Raw genomic sequence first — 19,324 nt, 5'->3', positions numbered from 1 at the left:
CAGTTGAGTAACCTCCTGGATTACTTGTGCCGGGCCGTACCGTTGCTCCAACAGATGTCAGGGTGGTTGAAGTCCCCCATGAGAACAAGGGCCTGTGGGTGTGAGGCTTTTCCTATCTGTCCTTGAAGGGGGCTTTTCTAAGTGTATTTGGGGTCTCTGTCTTTATCTTCGACTAGTGAAGGATTTCTCAGGGAAACTTATAAACAATTTTGCAAGCTAAAATGTCTCCAATGCGCCTCCAACATAACAGCGATGGCCTAGATCGGAGAGCCATAAATGGCTTCTCACTTTCTGCCATATGCCCAAAAAAGTGCAGAAAAGCATGATGCATCCATAAAAGCTTTGAGATCTATGCGGCTTCTAAAAAGAAATATTCCATCAGAATATGGCATGGAGTTGGATGGTGTAGAAATTGCTTCATATGTTCATAGTATAGAAATGGAGAAGTTTTTAAATCTGCCTTCCCTACTCCTCACTCTCAGTGAGTATAAGAAGGCAAATCAGGCCAGTGGGTGTAGTCTGGCACTCTCCCTCAGTAATTTATTTTTAATACTGGCTTTGGGGCTCAGAGAGCAGAAGAAAGTCTTGCTCGGTTTGGGTGTCATTCAAGTTTTCCTTGTATCATACACAAAAGATATTAGTCAAATAAAATGTAATTCTTTCTGACTCCTAACCAGAAGATACAAGGATGATACTATCTGCTGCTTTTTTTTTTTTTTCTTTTCCTTTGTGGTAACCTGTTTTTATGTGGCCTAAGGGAAATAGTAAACATTTAGTCCTCCACAAAAGCTTGTGATACATCAAGAGTTCCTGGACTGAAATGGAGCTTCCATCATATTCCTTTTGGTTTAGTGAAAATGACATTTTGTTGTTGTTGTTTACATAGCTTTAGCTTTATTCTTTTCAGAAGAATCAATTTATTGGAAAGGACTGGATTGAATACAAATCAGTGTTCCAAACCAGCCTGCAAATTTTCCATACATTGAGTCTGGCACTTTTAGGTCCTTGGGTGCAATCTCTAAGGAGAAAACTAGCAGTAAAGATGCTTGCAGCTTGTAAACAATGGCAAGAAGAACATCCTGACAGGAGGCTGTAATGTGGTCTTTTTTCTCTTAGTTAATTTCTTGATGATATTTTTTCCTCCAGCCCCTTCCATGACAGAAGGATCCTGCTCTATGTGCTGCAATAGCATTAAACACTTGCCATTTTCCACAGATATCTGCTTCCGCGAAAGGTGCAAAGAGGGACTGCTGCTTTAGCATGCTCTCATGCAAGTGTGACTTACAGAAACAAAGTCCCATGTAACACAATTTGGCAGTTCCTCCATCTTTTCAACTGAGCAGCAGCATTATACCTCAGGGTTTCTGAATCACAAAGAAGATATGATGCTTTCCAACCTGTGCTTAGCATAAGGCTAGGCAAAGCCAGAAAACAGAGGAGTCAGGACAGTAGTGGTTTCATTTAACATATGAAGAACCCCAAATGTGGAAGCTTTCCCACAACACTGGAGACAGTTTTGTTTGTGACCTTGCTGCTTGGCAGGAAGATCTCAGCACTGACTGTGCCATATAATTCTTCCTTCAGAAGACAGAGGAGGGTAACATCCAACCTGTGCCCTCACATGGAAGAAATATGGATGTGAAGATGCAACCTGATATATGACCAACCATTAAATGTCTTGTTTTCAAAGAATAAGGAGGCTTTTCTGAGTTACTGGACAAGCTATTCCTTTAGCTTTTACTATCTTTAGATTTAGCAGACCAGGGAGTTTGCTTACAAATATTTCAACATAAGGCATTTCAGTTGCTATGAAATGAGTCAAATATGATTAGATAGAGCCAGTTGTCATGCAAGCTTCTCCCTATACTTTTCCCAGACTACCAGTATGTGCAGTACCTATATACCATTTTATATTATGTTGGCTGTTACAGCTTTGTATAGCGAGGATAAAGCTGGCCCTGAATGTCTTCAGTCTTGAGGCACATATATTACAGAATCCCAAGGGTTGGAAGGGACCTCAAAAGATCATCTAGTCCAACCCCCCCACAAGAGCAGGGTAACCTACAGTACATCACACAGGAACTTGTCCAGGCGGGCCTTGAATATCTCCAGTGTAGGAGACTCCACAACCCCCCTGGGCAACCTGTTCCAGTGCTCTGTCACTCTTACAGTAAAGAAGTTCTTCCTGATGTTAACGTGGAACTTCTTATGCTCCAGTTTACACCCATTGCCCCTTGTCCTATCACTGGATATCACTGAAAAAAGCCTAGCTCCATCATCCTGACACCTACCCTTTACATATTTGTAAACATTGATGAGGTCACCCCTCAGTCTCCTCTTCTCCAAGGTAAAGAGACCCAGCTCCCTCAGACTCTCCTCATAAGGGAGATGTTCCACTCCCCTAATCATCTTTGTGGCTCTGCGCTGGACTCCTTCAAGCAATTCCCTGTCCTTCTTGAACAGAGGGGCCCAGAACTGGACGCAATATTCCAGATGCGGCCTCACCAAGGCTGAGTAGAGGGGGAGGAGAACCTCTCTTGACCTACTAACCACTCCCTTTCTAATGCACCCCAAGATGCCATTTGCCTTCTTGGCCGCAAGAGCACACTGCTGGCTCATGGTCATCCTCCTATCCACCAGGACCCCCAGGTCCCTTTCCCCTTCGCTACTTTCCAGCAGGTCAACCCCCAACCTGTACTGGTACATGGGGTTGTTCTTCCCCAGATGCAAGACTCTACACTTGCCCTTGTTAAATTTCATCAAGTTTCTCCCCGCCCAACTCTCCAGCCTGTCCAGGTCTCGCTGAATGGCAGCACAGCCTTCTGGTGTGTCAGCCACTCCTCCCAGTTTTGTGTCATCAGCAAACTTGCTGATGGTGCACTCAGTTCCCTCATCCAGGTCATTGATGAAAATATTAAACAGCACCGGTCCCAGCACCGACCCCTGAGGGACTCCACTAGTCACAGACCTCCAGCTAGATTCTGCGCCATTGACCACAACTCTCTGCCTTCTTCCTTTCAACCAGTTCTCGATCCACCTCACTACTTGATCGTCATGCCCACACTTCTTTAGCTTATCTATGAGGATGCTGTGGGAGACAGTATCAAATGCCCTACTGAAATCAAGAAAAACTACATCTACCGCTCTACCATCATCCCTCCACCTAGTCACTTCCTCATAGAAGGCTATAAGGTTGGTCATACATGACTTCCCCCTCATAAAACCATGTTGGCTGTTCTTAATGACCCCCTCATCCTTGATATGCCTAGAGATGGAGTCAAGAATAAGTTGTTCCATCACCTTTCCAGGGATGGAGGTAAGGCTGACCGGTCTATAATTACCCGGGTCCTCCTTCTTGCCCTTCTTATAGACTGGCGTGACACTTGCCACCCTCCAATCCTCAGGCACCTCGCCCGTTTCCCACGACTTACCAAAGATGATGGAGAGTGGCCTAGCAATGACCTCCGCCAGCTCCCTCAGCACCCGTGGGTGCATTCCATCCGGACCCATCGATTTACAGATGTCCAGATTGCATAGCTGATCCCTAACCCAATCCTCATCTACCAAAGCAAACTCCTCCTTTGTCCTGACTCCTTCTGGGGCTATAGAAATCCGGGGCCCTCGGGGAGAGTCTGCAGGAGTAAAGACAGAGGCAAAGAAGGCATTCAGCACCTCTGCCTTCTTTATATCCTCTGTCTCCAGGGCACCCACTTCGTTCAGCAGTGGGCCTATATTGCCTCTTGTGTTAGTTTTATTTGCTATGTATTTGAAGAAGCCCTTTCTATTGTCTTTAACCCGACTAGCAAGATTGAGTTCCAAGGAGGCCTTAGCTGTCCTAATTGCCTCCCTACATCCTCTAACAACTGTCCTATATTCCTCCCAAGCGCCCAGCCCCTCCTTCCATAATCCATAGATTCTCCTTTTCCACTTGAGTTTGCCCAGCAGCTCCTTGTTTAACCACGCCGGTCTCCTAGATCCCTTACTTGATTTCCTACTCATTGGGACGCTCCGATCCTGAGCTTGGAAGAAGCGGTCCTTGAATGCTAACCAACTATCTTGAGCCCCTTTACCGCCTAGTACACTTTCCCATGAGACTTCCCTTAGCAGTTGACTGAAGAGGCCAAAGTTGGCCCTTCGGAAATCCAGAACTGTGGCTTTGTTAGGTATTCTATTCCTCCCACACAGGATCCTAAACTCCACCATCTCATGGTCACTGCAGCCAAGGCTGCCATTGACCGTCACCACTTCGACCAAACCCTCCTTGTTGGCGAGTACTAAATCTAGCAGCGCTGCTCTCCTAGTTGGTACGTCCACCATTTGCATTAAGAAATTATCATCAATGCACTCGAGGAACCTCCTAGACTGTGAATGACTGGCTGTGTGAGTCTTCCAGCAAATATCGGGGTAGTTAAAGTCCCCCACGACGACTAAGGCATGTAGTCGCGAGGCTACTTCCAGTTGCCTGTAGAAAGCCTCATCAACTCCTTCGTCCTGATCAGGAGGTCTGTAATAGACCCCCACAACTGTATCACCCGTGCCAGTCTGTCCCTTAATTCGTACCCACAGACATTCCACTTGCTCCTCATCCGACCCCGGACAGAACTCAATACATTCTAGTTGCTCTCTCACGTAAAGAGCAACTCCACCACCTCGCTTCGCTGACCTATCTTTCCTAAAAAGGACATAGCTATCCATGACCACATTCCAGTCATGTGAACTGTCCCACCATGTCTCTGTAATTGCCACTAGATCATAACCTTTAGCCTGCACACAGACTTCTAACTCCTCCTGTTTATTCCCCATGCTGCGTGCATTGGTGTACAGGCATTTCAGGGAGCCAGTCCTAGTACCCTTTTTCCCCTGCGGGGCAGGGTCTAAAAAGCTATCCTTTCCCACAAGTGAAACAAGAGATTGATAGTCCTCCTTAGCCCACCATCCTTCAATCCCTAGCATGTTCCTCTTGGGCTTGTCCCCAACAGGCCCAGTTAAATCCCCTCCCCCCTTCATAACTAGTTTAAAGCCCTGTCAATAAGCCCTGCTAACTCCTGCCCCAAAACCCTTTTTCCTCTCTGGGACTGGTGTATCCCGCCTGTCACCAGCAAACCAGGTGTCCCATACAGCAGCCCGTGACTGAAAAACCCAAACCCCTGCCTTTGGCACCAGTCACGTAGCCATACATTAACCTGCAGAGTCTTCTTATATATCCCTTCACCCTCGCTTGCAACAGGTATGGAGGCAAACACCACTTGCGCTCCAGACCCTTTAACCAGCCGTCCCAGGGCCCTGAAGTCTCTCTTCATTGCCCTTACGTTCCCAATGGTCCCAAATACAGGAGATGCAAATTAATTGCTACCTTAAAGAAGACATGTTGTGCTGATGACATTACTAATATCTCCTTAATATCCCTTTAATGTTTCTGTAATAAATGCATATATTCAGAGGGTGAGTTTGGTTAATGGAATCCAACATGCACATTTTCTGAGGTTAAGAAATTTCATTGTTACTTATAACTTTGAAGACTTTTTACAGACCTGTTCATTCAAGGAACCTCACAGACAACTATGTGGGGTGATCAGCAAAGGGCAACCCCATTTTCCCCAAACCTGGACTTCCTTTAGTAGATCTTATTTTTAATGGCATCTTCTTCTCTGTTTGTTTCTGAGAATGAAAATTCAGGTTTCATCTATGCTTAAAAACACCATGAAAGGTCCTTAACTTCTATGGTAAAAAAGAGATTGGTAGAAACAAAGATTTTTATTATTATGCTGTCACCACCAGTCCGACTAACAGGTAAAAGAGCATAACCAAAGTGGTGAGGGAGGCAATGCTTTCCACTTTCCAAAAGGAAGAGATTTTTAGTCAGACAGCTTGTGATTATATTTGTATTTTTTTTTCAATGGTCAATTAATATTTTGTGCTTTTTCTAACCAAATTAAAGCAATAGTCCTTTCAATAGCATCCTGGTTTCAGGTATAACAGTTCTGTTTTTTTCCTAGTAGCTCACACAGTGCTGTGTTTTGGCTTTAGCATGAGAATAATACTGATAATGCACCGATGTTCTAGTTGTTGCTAAGTAGCACTTACCCTAGTCAAGGACTTCTCAGTCTCTCATGCTTTGCCAGTGAGGAAGGGCACAAAAAGCCAGGAGGGAGAAGAGACAGGACACCTGACCCAAACTAGCCAAAGGGGTAGTCCATACCACAGCAAGTCATGCTTAGTATATAAACTGGGGTAGTTACCTGGAAGGGATTGGTCACTGCATTATATTTTACTTTATTTTAGTTATTAAATGGTTCTTATCTCAACCCACAGGTTTTACATTCTTTCAGTTCTCCCCATCCTGCCTGAGGGTGGGGGGGAAAGGATGGGGGTGAGAAAGCGGCTGCATGGCATTTAGTTACCGGCAGGGTTTAAACCACAGCAATCCTTTTTGGCCCAAAGGGTTGAGATTATGACAGACCTGGCCAGAGTGTATCAAAACAAATTCATTATAAACATTCGTTGTTTTGTTTTAATAGTCACGGATCACAGCATTGATTAATTTGCTCTCAGAGTTCTTGGGCTTGGTGTCAGTGGTGTTATGTCATATCTTGCTTACAGTATGCATTCCCCATTTTGGTGTTTATCACCCATGGGTTTGGGCTAAGGTTCTCATTTTGTTGTATTATACAGTAGTGGCTTGTGATACAGTAGACTTGCTGGCCATGAAACTGATCTGGTATGTGTTCCCAGCATTGCCATCACCTGATGTAATGGATGGGAACCTAGCTGAGAGTTGATTCCCACTCATGACTGAGAGACATAACAAAGTATGTTATTTGTCAAAATGTATTCGGTAGAGTATACATGTTTATGTTTATCATGACTGTTTGCCAGAAAGAGGCAGGGAAACATAGCTGTACAGCTGTTCTATGACGTTCATACTTGGCTGCACCGGGGCGCCTGTCCAATGCTCTTGGTGTGGACAACAGTGTGAAGCTGCACAGCCCCATGAGTAAACAATTACAGATCTGGCATAAAGCTGGTTGCTTTTCTAAGGGTAAAAAACCAGGGCCCTCTTGTAGCCAAATCCAAAGCCTCACCTTGCAAGTTTTATTTATTTATTATTTGCAAGTTTTATTTATTAAATATTTTCAAACAAAAGCCTGTAAGGCAACAGAAAAGTAAAGCATAAAAGACTGTTACAAGAGATGGAGCCCGACATCACGGACCAGATGGACTCAGCAGCTTTATAGGGATTGGTCCATGCACTAAGGAATGATCTCTCCGTCTCTGTGTGGATGTATATATATGTATATATATGAGATAAGAGTGATGGTATATTGAAAATGTGGGATCTGAGCATGGCATGAATGGTATGGAATAAAAAAAGGGAACTTGCTGACGATGTACTGGTAGATCCCAGACAGCGTGAGCCTCTTCTCCACGCTCTCCTGGATGGCCATGGCGATCAGGGCCATGTAGGAGTAGGGGGGATTCTGCTTCAAACATAGATGCAAAAAGAACTGCTGTGGTTTAAACCCCGTCGGCAAGTCAGCCACACAGTCCACTCCCCCCCCCCCCCCCCCTTTTCTTCCCCCCGCTCCTGGAGGGTTGGGGGGAGAACCGAAGGAATGTAACTCCCACAGTTTGATATAAGAACATAAGAACAGTTCAGTAACTAAGGTATAACACAAACCACTGCTGCTACCACCAATAATAATAATGATAAGGGAAATAACAAGGGAAAAGAACACAACTGCTCACCACCCGCCGACCGATAATACCCAGCCTGACCCCGCGGTGAACTAGCCCTTCCGGGGAATTCTCAGTTTACATCCTGGGCATGACGTGCTGTGGTATGGAATACCTCTTTGTCTTGTTTGGGTCAGGTGTCCTGTCTCTGCTTCCTCCTGGCTTCCCCTCCTCCCTGGCAGAGCATGAGACTCAGAAAGTCCTTGGTCAGACTAATCATTTGAGCAGTAACTAAAAACATTGGCGTTATCAGCTCTGTTCCCAGGCCGAAAGTCAAAAACACAGTGCTACACCAGCTACTGAGGAGAAAAAATGACTGCTACTGCTGAACCCAGGACAGGTGCCCTGAGCAAGAACCTAATAGCTGGCTTCAAGCCAGATTCTTCATTTTTGATTTATTCACACTTAAAAATATAAATAAAAATATAAAAATATAAAAAAATAAATCACCCAGACCCACATTTTGCAAAGCTTGTCTCTAATAGACCCTTCCACTAACTCCATGTCTTCTTCTTAAAATATTTGGAAAATACAGACCTATGTGTGGTACTTGAAATTGGAAGTACCCAATAGCACTGTACAGCTTGGATGATATAGGACTCATTTTCTTGATGTTTTAGTTGCCTTCTCTAGCAAATGGGATTACACAATGGCTTGCTCTTGGGCACAAAGCACTTTGCATCCCCATGAGAAAGTAAGTTGTTGAGATGCATAGCAGGTAGAAGTATTTGACCCTTGGGGTAGATGTTTAGTCAGCAAAAATTGTCCATGAGAAGCTATGGGATCAGCAGCACCTAAACATTATTGCAATATTGTTGTCCCAATAGTGCGATTGTTACCTGGTGTGCAAAACAGCAATATACACACAGAGTTGAGGTATTTTATTGCCAGCTATTTTATAAAATAGGGTGCTAGGTGGAAACTCCACAAAGCTAGCACACCTTAGTTTTGAGTACATCAGATTATATACATTTCAGTGAACAAATAAATTACTTTTTATTGATCAAAAGTTACCGAATATATTATTAATTAGTACTCTATCTTCTGTTGGGTAAATTGTCCTCACTTGCCATGTAAATCAGCACACAAGCTCTGTGAAGGTAGAGGGGCAAGCTTTTTACGGTCAATTCCTGAACTGATTCTGGTCATGATCTCCCCCTGCCACCTTTACTTTTCATTCAGTTACTGCTGTTTCTTGTTGACTACTTGTTTTTCTAGTACCTGTTTTGTCTTCGGCACCTTCTGGTACAGATGTTCTCCTTTCATCAGTCCTTTAGCTCTTCTTCCAAGGTTAAAGTGGTTAGTAAGAAATGCATTGCTTATACAAAGTCTTGTTTTTCTAAGTGATGTTAATCAAGCCTGACACGGCTATCACCATGGCAAATTTCATTCTCATTGTACCTCAATATCATTGAAGTAAGTGAAGATAAGTCCAATTATATCAGACAGGGCATCTCTTTGAAGTCCCATCTTTGTAAGCAGACTTACAACTGTTGCTTTACTGTCAGACACTTGTTTTCATCTGCTGATCCTTGACTAGGATTTGGTGAAACTGTAAGTATCAATAATTCAAGCAAAAAAGTTTTACTTTTTGCAGTAACTATCTATGTATCTATCTGCACTTTAAAGAAAGAGAAACTCCCACAGGTTGAGATAAGAACAGTCCAGTAACTGAGGTACAACACAAAACCACTACTGCTACCACCAATAATAATAATAAGGGAAATAATAAGGGAAGAGAATACAACTGCTCACCACCCACCGACCAATACCCAGCCCGACCCGAGCAGCGATTTAGCCCTTCCGGGTAACTGCCCCCAGTTTATATACTAGGCATGATGTGCTGTGGGATGGAATACCCCTTTGGCTGGTTTGGGTCAGGTGTCCTGTCTCTGCTTCCTCCCGACTTCCCCTCCTCCCTGGCAGAGCATGAGACTCACAAAGTCCTTGGTCAGAGTAAACATTACTGAGCAACAACTAAAAACATCGGTGTGTTATCAGCTCTGTTACCAGACTAAAGTCGAAAGCACAGCACTGCACCAGCTACTAAGGAGTAAAATTACTGCTACTGCTGAACCTAGAACAAATGGTCACTAACTATGCTCTAATAGTATCTGGTTTAAACCTCTTCTCACTTAAATGTGCTTAAGTGCATTCCTGAATCAGGGCCTGTGATAATAAGAGTTGGGGAAATCCTTGTGTGTGAACAATGATTCCTGTTTATTCATTGTATTGCTGTATCAATCAGAAGCCCTAGTGATGAACCAGCACCTCTTTGTACCAGACGCTACCCAAAAAAATGTAGTAACATAAACTGAATATTCTACAGAAATGGTCCAAATCATTGCTGTTAAGTGAAGAGTCATGGGCCATGCTGTAGGATATCCTAGTAGATGATGACTGTTATAACTTTTTCGCTTTTTTTTTCTTGACAGTTTCCCAAAAACTTGCAAGGTGCTTCACAGAAAATTTAATATTGAAGGGCTCAAGAAACTGAAATATGAAGCTCTTGGAGACACAAGTGTCTGTTTTTTCTCTCTCTCTCCGCACACTTGTCCCCATTCCTGGTTTTATGCTGGGTTGATAAATACAAGACCCACAGAGAGGATGCAAACCCATGGCATTATTTCATACGGCTCACAGTCATGTGATTTTTTTTCACATTTTTATTGAAGCATGATAAGGTCTGTGTGCTAATCTGTGACACAGTGGAGGTTTTTGAAAGGTTTTTTGGTCTTAAGAAGAAAAAGATCTTTTACCCCAGTTTTATGCAGTCCTTGGAAGTGTGTGGAGAGAATTTAGAGAGTTCCTCAGTAAATCTTCCTAGCAGTAGGGGGAAAAAAATTAGAAATCTCATTGCTGGCATATTGTTGAGTAATAAGCTGCAGGAATGGGATTTTAGCCATAAACCCTAAAACTAAATCCTTTATGATCTGCATGTAGTGCATCACCTTATGATATTATTCTGTCATCAACTTGCTTATCATCTTTATAGACTATGCAACAAGCAGAACACAAATTCTGAGTGCCATTTAACAGTATTTTCTACCTGCTTTCACATGAATTAACAAGCTAATCTTCCTGCCAGCCAGGACTGGCTGCACCGGGCTGTTGTTTGGACAAACAGCCAAGGCTTTACAGAAGCCCTGTGCTCCACCAACACCTCTTTGCCATGAAAAACAAACCTTAGGTGTCTGAATATATTTCATCTTATGCTGACAGTTTGCAGCTTCCAAGTCTTGAACGCTACCCTTAGTTTCTCTAGGACCAAAAAGACATCTTAATTTTTTTTACTCAGTGAAGTATATATGGGGTTGTACCCTCTGAGCGGACACTCTCCTTAGCACCATGCTTCTAGCAGCATTTTTGGATATGACTTTTTAGAAGGATAAGAGCATTTTTTCCCCCAAGCTCGGAATCATGGGTGGCAGCAGACATTCAGTGATCCTGAATGAACCACTGGGGAGGTTGCATCCCAGTGCATCCAGAAAGGTCCAGCCCAAGTCCAGCCCTTATCAGTGCTCTGTAAGGTCTGACACATCTTGAAGATGAATTTGGTCTTTTCAGACCTCTGCTCCACTCACTACACATTGAAATGTCCTTCAGTGTTAATACAGTGATCAGTGAAGATAAAGCTAAGGATGAATTGTTGTCTGGCTTAGTTTCATCTTATAAGCTACCTGGCATATCAAACTTTCTTGCATTTTAAGCAACACTGTCACATATTTCAGGCCCAAAGGAGAGATGGAAAAAAGAGATTTCTGAGTTAACTAAATGTTAGTCCAATGATTTTGAAGGAAGAAGGAAGGAGCTTGAGGAAGCTTAAGCTATTTTTTTCTGCAGACTTTCAACTTCAGTCAGTAACAGTGTGCTAAATTCAAGAGAACTGAAAAGCAAAATTGGTTGTAACAGAATGAGCAACCAGACAATATTTCTAAGCTACATTAATTGTAAAACAAAAGGTGCAAATGAGTATAATGAATGATGCAAAACAAATTTGAAACAAAATTCTGTGATCCCTCTTATCAGTTTTAAGGAGATAGGATATCAGGATTTGTTTCACACTTAAAAAAAAAAAGAAAACCCTCTCCACTCTCCCCAACTGAATCAAACCCCCAAATGCATTCAGTTTTAATAAAATAAGGTGTTATCACAGAAGAAAATCAGCCTCTAAAAATAATGAGCTGTATGCTTACAGTGTCCCTTTAACACTATAGTCTTGATATGAGTTTTGTAAATAAATAACAGAATAGAAACACAATATTTGTTTTTCAGGGACTTTTTTTTTGTTTGTTTTGTTCTTTTGGTTTGTTTGTTTACTTTTAGTATCAGCAATAAGCCGGTTCACAGATTTCTCAAAAAAAAAAAAAGGAATAACTGTTGGCTTGTGAATCATTTAATAGATCCAATCCCCACTCCCTTGCTGGAATTTTCCCTTTCTCCTCCAATTTTAATGTCTATCTTGCCATGTCAGGTGTTGAGTGTACTGAAGAACTTTAAAAAGAAATGAAATACAGTTGAAAGTACCTATTTCAGATTTCAACAACTGACTTCTTTTCTAAACATTGTTACTGCAATGCAACAGTTTCACATTCAGTCTTTGCTTTATTTAAACATTTTAATTGAACTGGAAATGGAGTTTAGGCATTTTACCCAAGTTAAATCAATTTACAATTTGAATGAGAAATGTGCAATTCAAACTGACCATTTAAAGAGATGATTTGTCACACACAGCTTGCATCCATGCAGACTGAGAGCATTATAATTACATTATGTACCAAAAAAAATATTTTTTTTTTAGTTTATTAAGGCAACTACAACTTGGAGAACATGTCCAAAGTGGTATTAATACAATTGCAGTGGTGACACATTTTGAACATTGTTATTTTTATTTTCAGATAAGAACACTTTTTTCTTAAAAAAGAAATAATTGCCAAGGAAGAACCTATTTTCCATACCATTTTGTTCTCCACTTTTTTAAAATGTTCTACTTTACCTATTTTCTTTAAAAGAACATATCAAGGCATTGCTGCCAAGTGCAAATTATTCAGATTGTGGGTTTCCCATCAATTTAATTCATAATTGCAGGTGGTAAGAACTGGTATGTTTGGGCCCTGTCTTTTTACTCTTTTTTTTTATATCCTTTTTTTTCATCTTTTATCTTTTTAATATCATTTTTGGCAATTTTGTCCATGTTTACTGTAACTCTATTCCCCAGAAGTGTCTTGCTGTTGACTACTTGTGTACTGAGCATCAAAACAACTTGGTTGACAGGTGGCCCTTTTTTCACATGCCATTGAAAACTCCAAGTTGCTTCATAGAAATGTGCAATCGTAACTGAATATCCATGTACACCTTATTTTAAATGCTGTGATATTTCGTTGTTCCTTGGGATAGCACTTGAATGAGCGTGCATGCATGTAAGGCTCTACTTTTCTATTGCCTATACTGCAGCTAGTTGTAACTAGGCAAGTAAATGAGAAATATATGGGTCCATCAGGAATCAGGCATTTTGGGTTATGCTGCCCCAAAGCCTGGTAGGTATATAAAACTGGAAATAATAAAAAAAAAAACCCAACAAAAAAACCAACAGATTATAACCAAGTTCACAGTTGAGAAAATACCTTTTTTTTTGGGGGGGGGGGTGCCTCTTTTTTTTACTTTTTTATAGCGATTTCTACTGTGGCATGGTTACTCTTAGTTTCACCTGACCCACGAAACAGAATCAGAGTCAAGCTTGCAGCCCTAGTGACAATGTGCAGCTCTTTGTGAGGATGACCTCCTGCCTCTGGGTACAGTGTGAGAACAGCAATGTCGAGATGCTGACTAGTTTTGGAAACTCTGCAATGTAGAAAGTAGATGTTCTCCCCAACTTTGACACCCACCCCCCTGCCCCCCTTACCCCCCCAAATTCTCACACCCTTTCCCCCTCTTCCCTAGGAGGGCTGGGACCAAAGCAACGAAGAGGAAGATGTGAACTCCAGCTGGCAAAGCTCTCCCTGAAGGGTCCCAGCTGCCAAAGGGATGAGTGAGTCTGGTGCTGCCACAGGAGCAAAGGTGGACCACATGCCTCCAGTCCCACAATGCCCTGCTACTGGCACCCAACATTCAACAAGGTGTGCTGGCCTTAGGGAAAGACTTCGCTTTCACTCCGTCTGATTTTCTGGTGCCGCTTCAGTTTCACATTTTCCTCTTCCACCTGCAGGGACTTGCTTTTCCTTTTCCCAACCCGGGATGTCTGGGGCAGAGGAAGAGGGGGCAAAGGAGGAGGAGGAGGGAGAGGAGGTGGTGGGGGTGGCATCTCTTGAGCCATGTGTATGACAGCCTCAATTGTGGCCATGATTGTATCTTGAGTGGCTGATTGCTCTATCATCAAAGAATTGAATGTCAATTTCTGACCTCTTTTGCTGGGAAGGTCAATGCATTTTTCCAGAATGGGCATTTGGTCTCCGGAGTCTTCGTCAAAGGAAAGGGGTTGCTTCTGAGGATTCACCCTCCACTTCTTGATGAAGTTATTGCCTGTCTTTGATTGTCTCTGTAGCCGCTTGGCTCTCAGGATCTTGTTCACATGATCCAGGTTCTTCTTTGTGGACAGGATCTTCGTGTAGTTGCACATCTTACGCACCTCACACTGGATTGCTTCAATTTTGCAGCTCTTGAACCTTTCTTTAAGTGGTGAGCTGGCTGATGGAAGACATGGAGAGAAACAGGGGTAGGTCACATAACAGTGAATGGAAACTCTCCTTTGCCTGCTTTCAGCATCATGAATGCTAAATACTTTCAAGCCCTGTAGGCTGAATATGACTACTGAAGAAGCAATGGCTGTGAGAAAGGACTCTGCATAGAAAAGCAACTAAAAAAACTTTAAAAGATTATTTGAGTTCCAAAATTGTTGCTACCTTCTTTTTTACTGTCCTAGATGAAAATACAACTTTGACTATTAAGCAGTCTTCAGAGATTTCTCTCCATCTCTTCCCCCTTCTAAAGCAACAAAGCTTTTTCTACAGCAATCTTTTACCATGGGTTTGCTTCTCATTTCTAAACCTCTGCTTAGCATAGCTGTCATATTGGCCCACCGTAACTATTAAACTTTTTATATACAAAACATATACTCCTGATGTCTTTACCCCAGCCTTTTATCCTTGCCATGGATGTCAGTTAGTATAAAAAGTGTTTTTTTACTGAAACTAGTGGGCACAGACTAGCTGTTGGGTCACTTCACCTGTGGCAAATTTATTACCCCTGCCTGTGTTTCTTTACTATCATCTCTGCAGATAGTAGCCGAAACTCCTCAGTCATATAATTGACTTTAATGGACCCCAAAGTAAGCTTACTCATGGTTTGGATCACTTGCTTTAGATCTGAGTAAAGTCCAAAGTAATTAAGTGTCTTGCCAAGGTCACACTGTGAGTCACTGTCAGAGCTGGAAAGAGCACACAGCATTTCTTGGCTCCTGGTCCTTTGCTTAGGAACAAGACCTTGCTTGTTTTTCTTAAATTGTCTCATTGTGCTTTACTGAATGTGGCATCTGTTCAGAGTTCAGGATTTGCACACAGATTAAAACTACCTACCCCTTTTTGATAGAAACAGAATGTATTAATTCTGCTGTTGCAATAACTGGTGCTCTCACTCCTAACATATCTGTTCTGCACTGTTAGAAAAGAAATGATGGAGTCAAGTATTTCATAGAATCATCTAGGTTGGAAAAGACCTTTAAGATCATCAAGTCCAACCATTATTTCTTTTCAGTAAAGAATAAAGCATCCCACTAAATTAACCTCAGCCCACAGCTACTTGCAAACTTAATTTACATCTGACTATCAATTTGGCGGTCATTTGGGTTTGAAATTCTTGAAGTTCCCAGAGCAGCCAAGATTTTGACAATTCATGGCTAACAGGCTAATATTCTAATGGTAGTTTAAATAAAGTTGCTATTGTGGCATTTTCTGTAGATAACCAGGTGCTGCTGAATCTCTTCTTGCTCTCTATGGGCTATGACAGATTCAGCATACAAACCTCACTCACTGGCCTCCCCTCTTGGAGAACATAAATTATTGGCTCTTATAGCACCACTGTTTAGATTCAGCAAAGAGCTTGCATAAACATAACCAACTAACAATGCAAGAAGTAGATGTGAGTCATAAACAAAACACAGACATATGCTGTCTTATAAATAAAGACCTGGATCTTCCCAATGTCTGGCTTTAATTACAAAACAAAATCGATTTTCCATATGTAATCCATTCCCCACACCAAAAGGAAAAACTAACTTGCAGTTTGTGATTCACAAAGGACAAAAGAAGAAAGCAGTCATTTTGGTACCAAAGAAAAAGAGAAAGGAAATGGAATATCCAAATTACTCAGGAGAACCTAATTAGTTGCACAAAATTCCTCTCGAGTAGGTCGCCCCTAAATTGCGTGGATGCAAGACTCCTTAGGGCAAGTGCCAGTGAGCAATTTCTCAGACATATGATAAAAAAAGTTTAAATCCCTGTCACACTAGAGGATTACTTTCATCTGGCCTCAATGGTGACTGACATAAAATTACAATATTTCCAGCCCTAAGCATTTGACTCCTTTGAGTTCCCCCTCCCCCCCCCCCCCCCCGATCCTGAGAGTAGCTTCAGGTCAGAACGTTTTCTCTGTCCACCTTTTGCCTTTTATCACTATAGTCAGGACACATTTTCAAGACTTTTTTTTTTTAAATTCCCATATTCAAGATTCAATTTTTTTTCCAGAAAGTAAAGCTGAATTTTTTCACTTGCTGATGGAAATCTTGAGGATGTGAAATTTAGCAGAAATACAGGAAAAATTGCAAGGCTTGTGGTGAAATCAGATTCAGCATTGCTCTTGACTTTCATTGGAAAGAAAGTAAGCCAAAGGACAGGAAACCAATTTGAAATACAGCATTAGCCAAGTATCTGCAAAGATTTTATGTTTTTACTGAGGTTTATTGTAGGTGGTTGTTTCTGCAGCTTAGTATTACCACCCCATTGCAGTCAATGGAGATCTGCTCTGTGTAGTTGGCAGAGGACGACCTCCATTTCTAAAATGGGAACTCAATGCAGTTTAAGGTGACCATGGACATCCTTATGTGGTGGTGCACCCCCTCTCTCCTGGACCTCTCTGCTTCCCCAGGAATTCCTGTTAGGTACTGTCGCAGCAGGGAGGAATCAAGACATGACTATTGTGATCCATAAGCGTGATTCGTTTATTGGGCTTCTACCTCCGGTTAATATAGCAACAAGAATACATGAATATGCAAATACTAGGCGCTTGATTGGTTCTGGCATAAGTAAGGCATTGCGTAAGCTCATTATTTTTGCAGATAAACTGTGTACTTTTATATCCTCTATTTTTATGTGCTTATCTTGTTTATTAGTTAGTGTCCTTGTCTGTAATTGGCCAGAGCATGGCGCTTCCCTCCAGATGTCCCTCAGTTCCTCATTATCTGGCACCAGTAAGTCTGCACCATTCTCTAAACAAATGTTCTATTTCAGCTCGTTGATGGGAACGTGACCTTTCTCTGTTAGCCACGTCTCCACAATTCCCCCTTTTTCTTTATGAAGGAATAAGGACTGAGTCAGGAGTCATTGTAAACAAGCAGAACAACATTGCAAAGCACAACAAAGCAACAAGCCCCCTATAATTATGAGTCCTATAATGGCGAAGCAGCTTGTAAAGCAAACGTATATGCAGCTCTATGAAGTGAACCTCAATTTTCAAATAACTCGAGTAATTCAAAATCTGTATTTCTAAAATCAGCTAAATATTTCCAAAGCGCTATAAGCGGGTCACTTTTGCGATAAAATTTGTTCCGACAACTACACAAAAGGCCTTTTGTTTTAGCCAGCTCTGGCGAAGATAGCTTATAGACTGACAACCACTACAATAGAACTCTACTGTAGGGTCACACTGATGACAGAAACTACAGGGTTGTCGAAGCACTTGTTGCATCTCCAGTCTCGGTTGTACCACTATATGTCTGTGGCCATGGACCGGATCTAGGAGGGCGACCGTGCTCAACGAAAGCTCTGTGTTGATTAAGGAGTTAAGTTCTTCTATTAGTGGCTGTAGCGCTCGGCGCAGGTGATGCTCCTCCCGGGCCTGCAAGTCAGGGTCCATACACTAGCTTGGAGATGCCGTCACTGGAGCTTCTGCAGCAGCCGGTCTTAGCCACTTGGATGGTACCCACAAGGGTCCTGCGGGAGCAGAAACACAGGCGTAACCACGGCCCAGATATATTACTTCTGCCGGTCCCTGCCACAAACCTGTATTAGGATCTCGATAATACACCTTAAAAGAAGGCTTTATCTTTTGCGCTTGTGTTTGTACAAAGTGCTTAACAACCGCTGGAGTTTGTTCATCACCAAAGATACATAGATAATTTAACATATACAATGTTAAGGAAATTTGCTTTTGAACATCTATTATGTCAGAATGTTTCTTTTAACGGCCAAGCGGATGGCCACTTACTTAGAGAAACTATGGTAATATTGGCACCAGAGTCAAGCAATGCAGTCAAAGTTATCAAGTGATTTCCCCAAGTTAATATTGCTGTAATCTCTGGGCGGGTTGTCATCGATAGAGAAAATAGGGTGAGTCCTCCGGTAGATCCAAAACTACCGGTGCCACGAATGGTTTGATGTGCTCCAGATATTAACTGCGAAATGGGCACAAGTTGTGCTATGCGTGTGCCTTTTGGTATATACAGAGGAGGATAGTCAGTCTTTGCCATAATCTTAATTTCACCCATATAATAAGCATCGATGACACCTGGAACAATGAATAGTCCTTTTAAAGCGGATGATGATCTCCCCAGCAACAAGGCTCCTATAGGCTTATTATTTAAAGTCAAGGGACCATATATTCCGGTAGAGAGCAACAACATGGTCTTATCATATAAGGTAGCATGTACTGCGGCTGCCAAGTCCATTCCGAGGATGCCGGTGGTGGCTGGTTGCAAGGCAATGGAGTTTGACTTGCTGCGTACACACGTTGAGGTGCGGGGGCCGTAGGAACCATACTTGGGATCATCGCGTGATGGGTCTTGGCGCTCCGCTGCCTGTTTCCTGACCGGTTCTGTTTGCGTCGACAGGTAGCAGCACAATGGTTATCCATTTGACAATTAGGGCACCAAACCGAGTGGTGGCAATCTTATCTCATGTGCCCATTTTGACCACATCTAAAACATCGAGGACCCTTGACCATACCAGTGGCTTGCAAAGGTGCCAAGGCTGCTAATACTTGCGACTGACTTTTTCTTTTTTTTTTTTTTTTTTTAATTGCCTCTCCCACTGCTTTTACTGCCTCAACCAACATTGCCTGATGCCCCATAGGTACCCGTGTCATACGTTCTAACTTCTCTTCTACAGTGGCATTTGCAGGTAACTGAACAAGTATCTGCCTTACAGCATCATTACAGTTCTGTATTGCACACTGACACAGTAAAATACCATGCATGTATTCTGGAGTACCTGACTTCCTTATAGCATCAGCTTCCCTATCCACAAAGGTACTGAAGGGCTCGTCCTTTTTCTGTGTCACTTTCATGTAGGCAGGAGCTGCACTAGTATCTTTAATCTGTGAT

General features: G+C 42.3%; 1 protein-coding gene across 15 annotated transcripts in view; it reads right to left on the bottom strand.

The window, feature by feature from the left end:
* The window catches only part of LOC136004410 (SET-binding protein-like), a 347,514-nt gene that overhangs the window by 14,056 nt on the left and 314,134 nt on the right, over positions 1-19,324 (bottom strand). For 14 of the 15 annotated variants that reach the window (XM_065660874.1, XM_065660870.1, XM_065660879.1 and 11 more), the window contains one exon: positions 13,665-14,418. The exons of the other annotated variant lie outside the window; for it this stretch is intronic. In XM_065660874.1, coding sequence (XP_065516946.1) covers positions 13,862-14,418 — 557 coding nt within the window. In that variant the 3' untranslated portion in view covers positions 13,665-13,861. Of the gene's footprint in view, positions 1-13,664; positions 14,419-19,324 lie in introns of those variants that run through there. 15 annotated transcript variants of the gene reach the window in all.

This window comes from Lathamus discolor, chromosome W (genome assembly GCF_037157495.1).
Source record: "Lathamus discolor isolate bLatDis1 chromosome W, bLatDis1.hap1, whole genome shotgun sequence".
Lineage (NCBI taxonomy): Eukaryota > Metazoa > Chordata > Aves > Psittaciformes > Psittacidae > Lathamus > Lathamus discolor.
The sequence above is the reverse complement of the archived record's forward strand: the minus strand, read 5'-3'. Positions and strand labels throughout refer to the sequence as shown.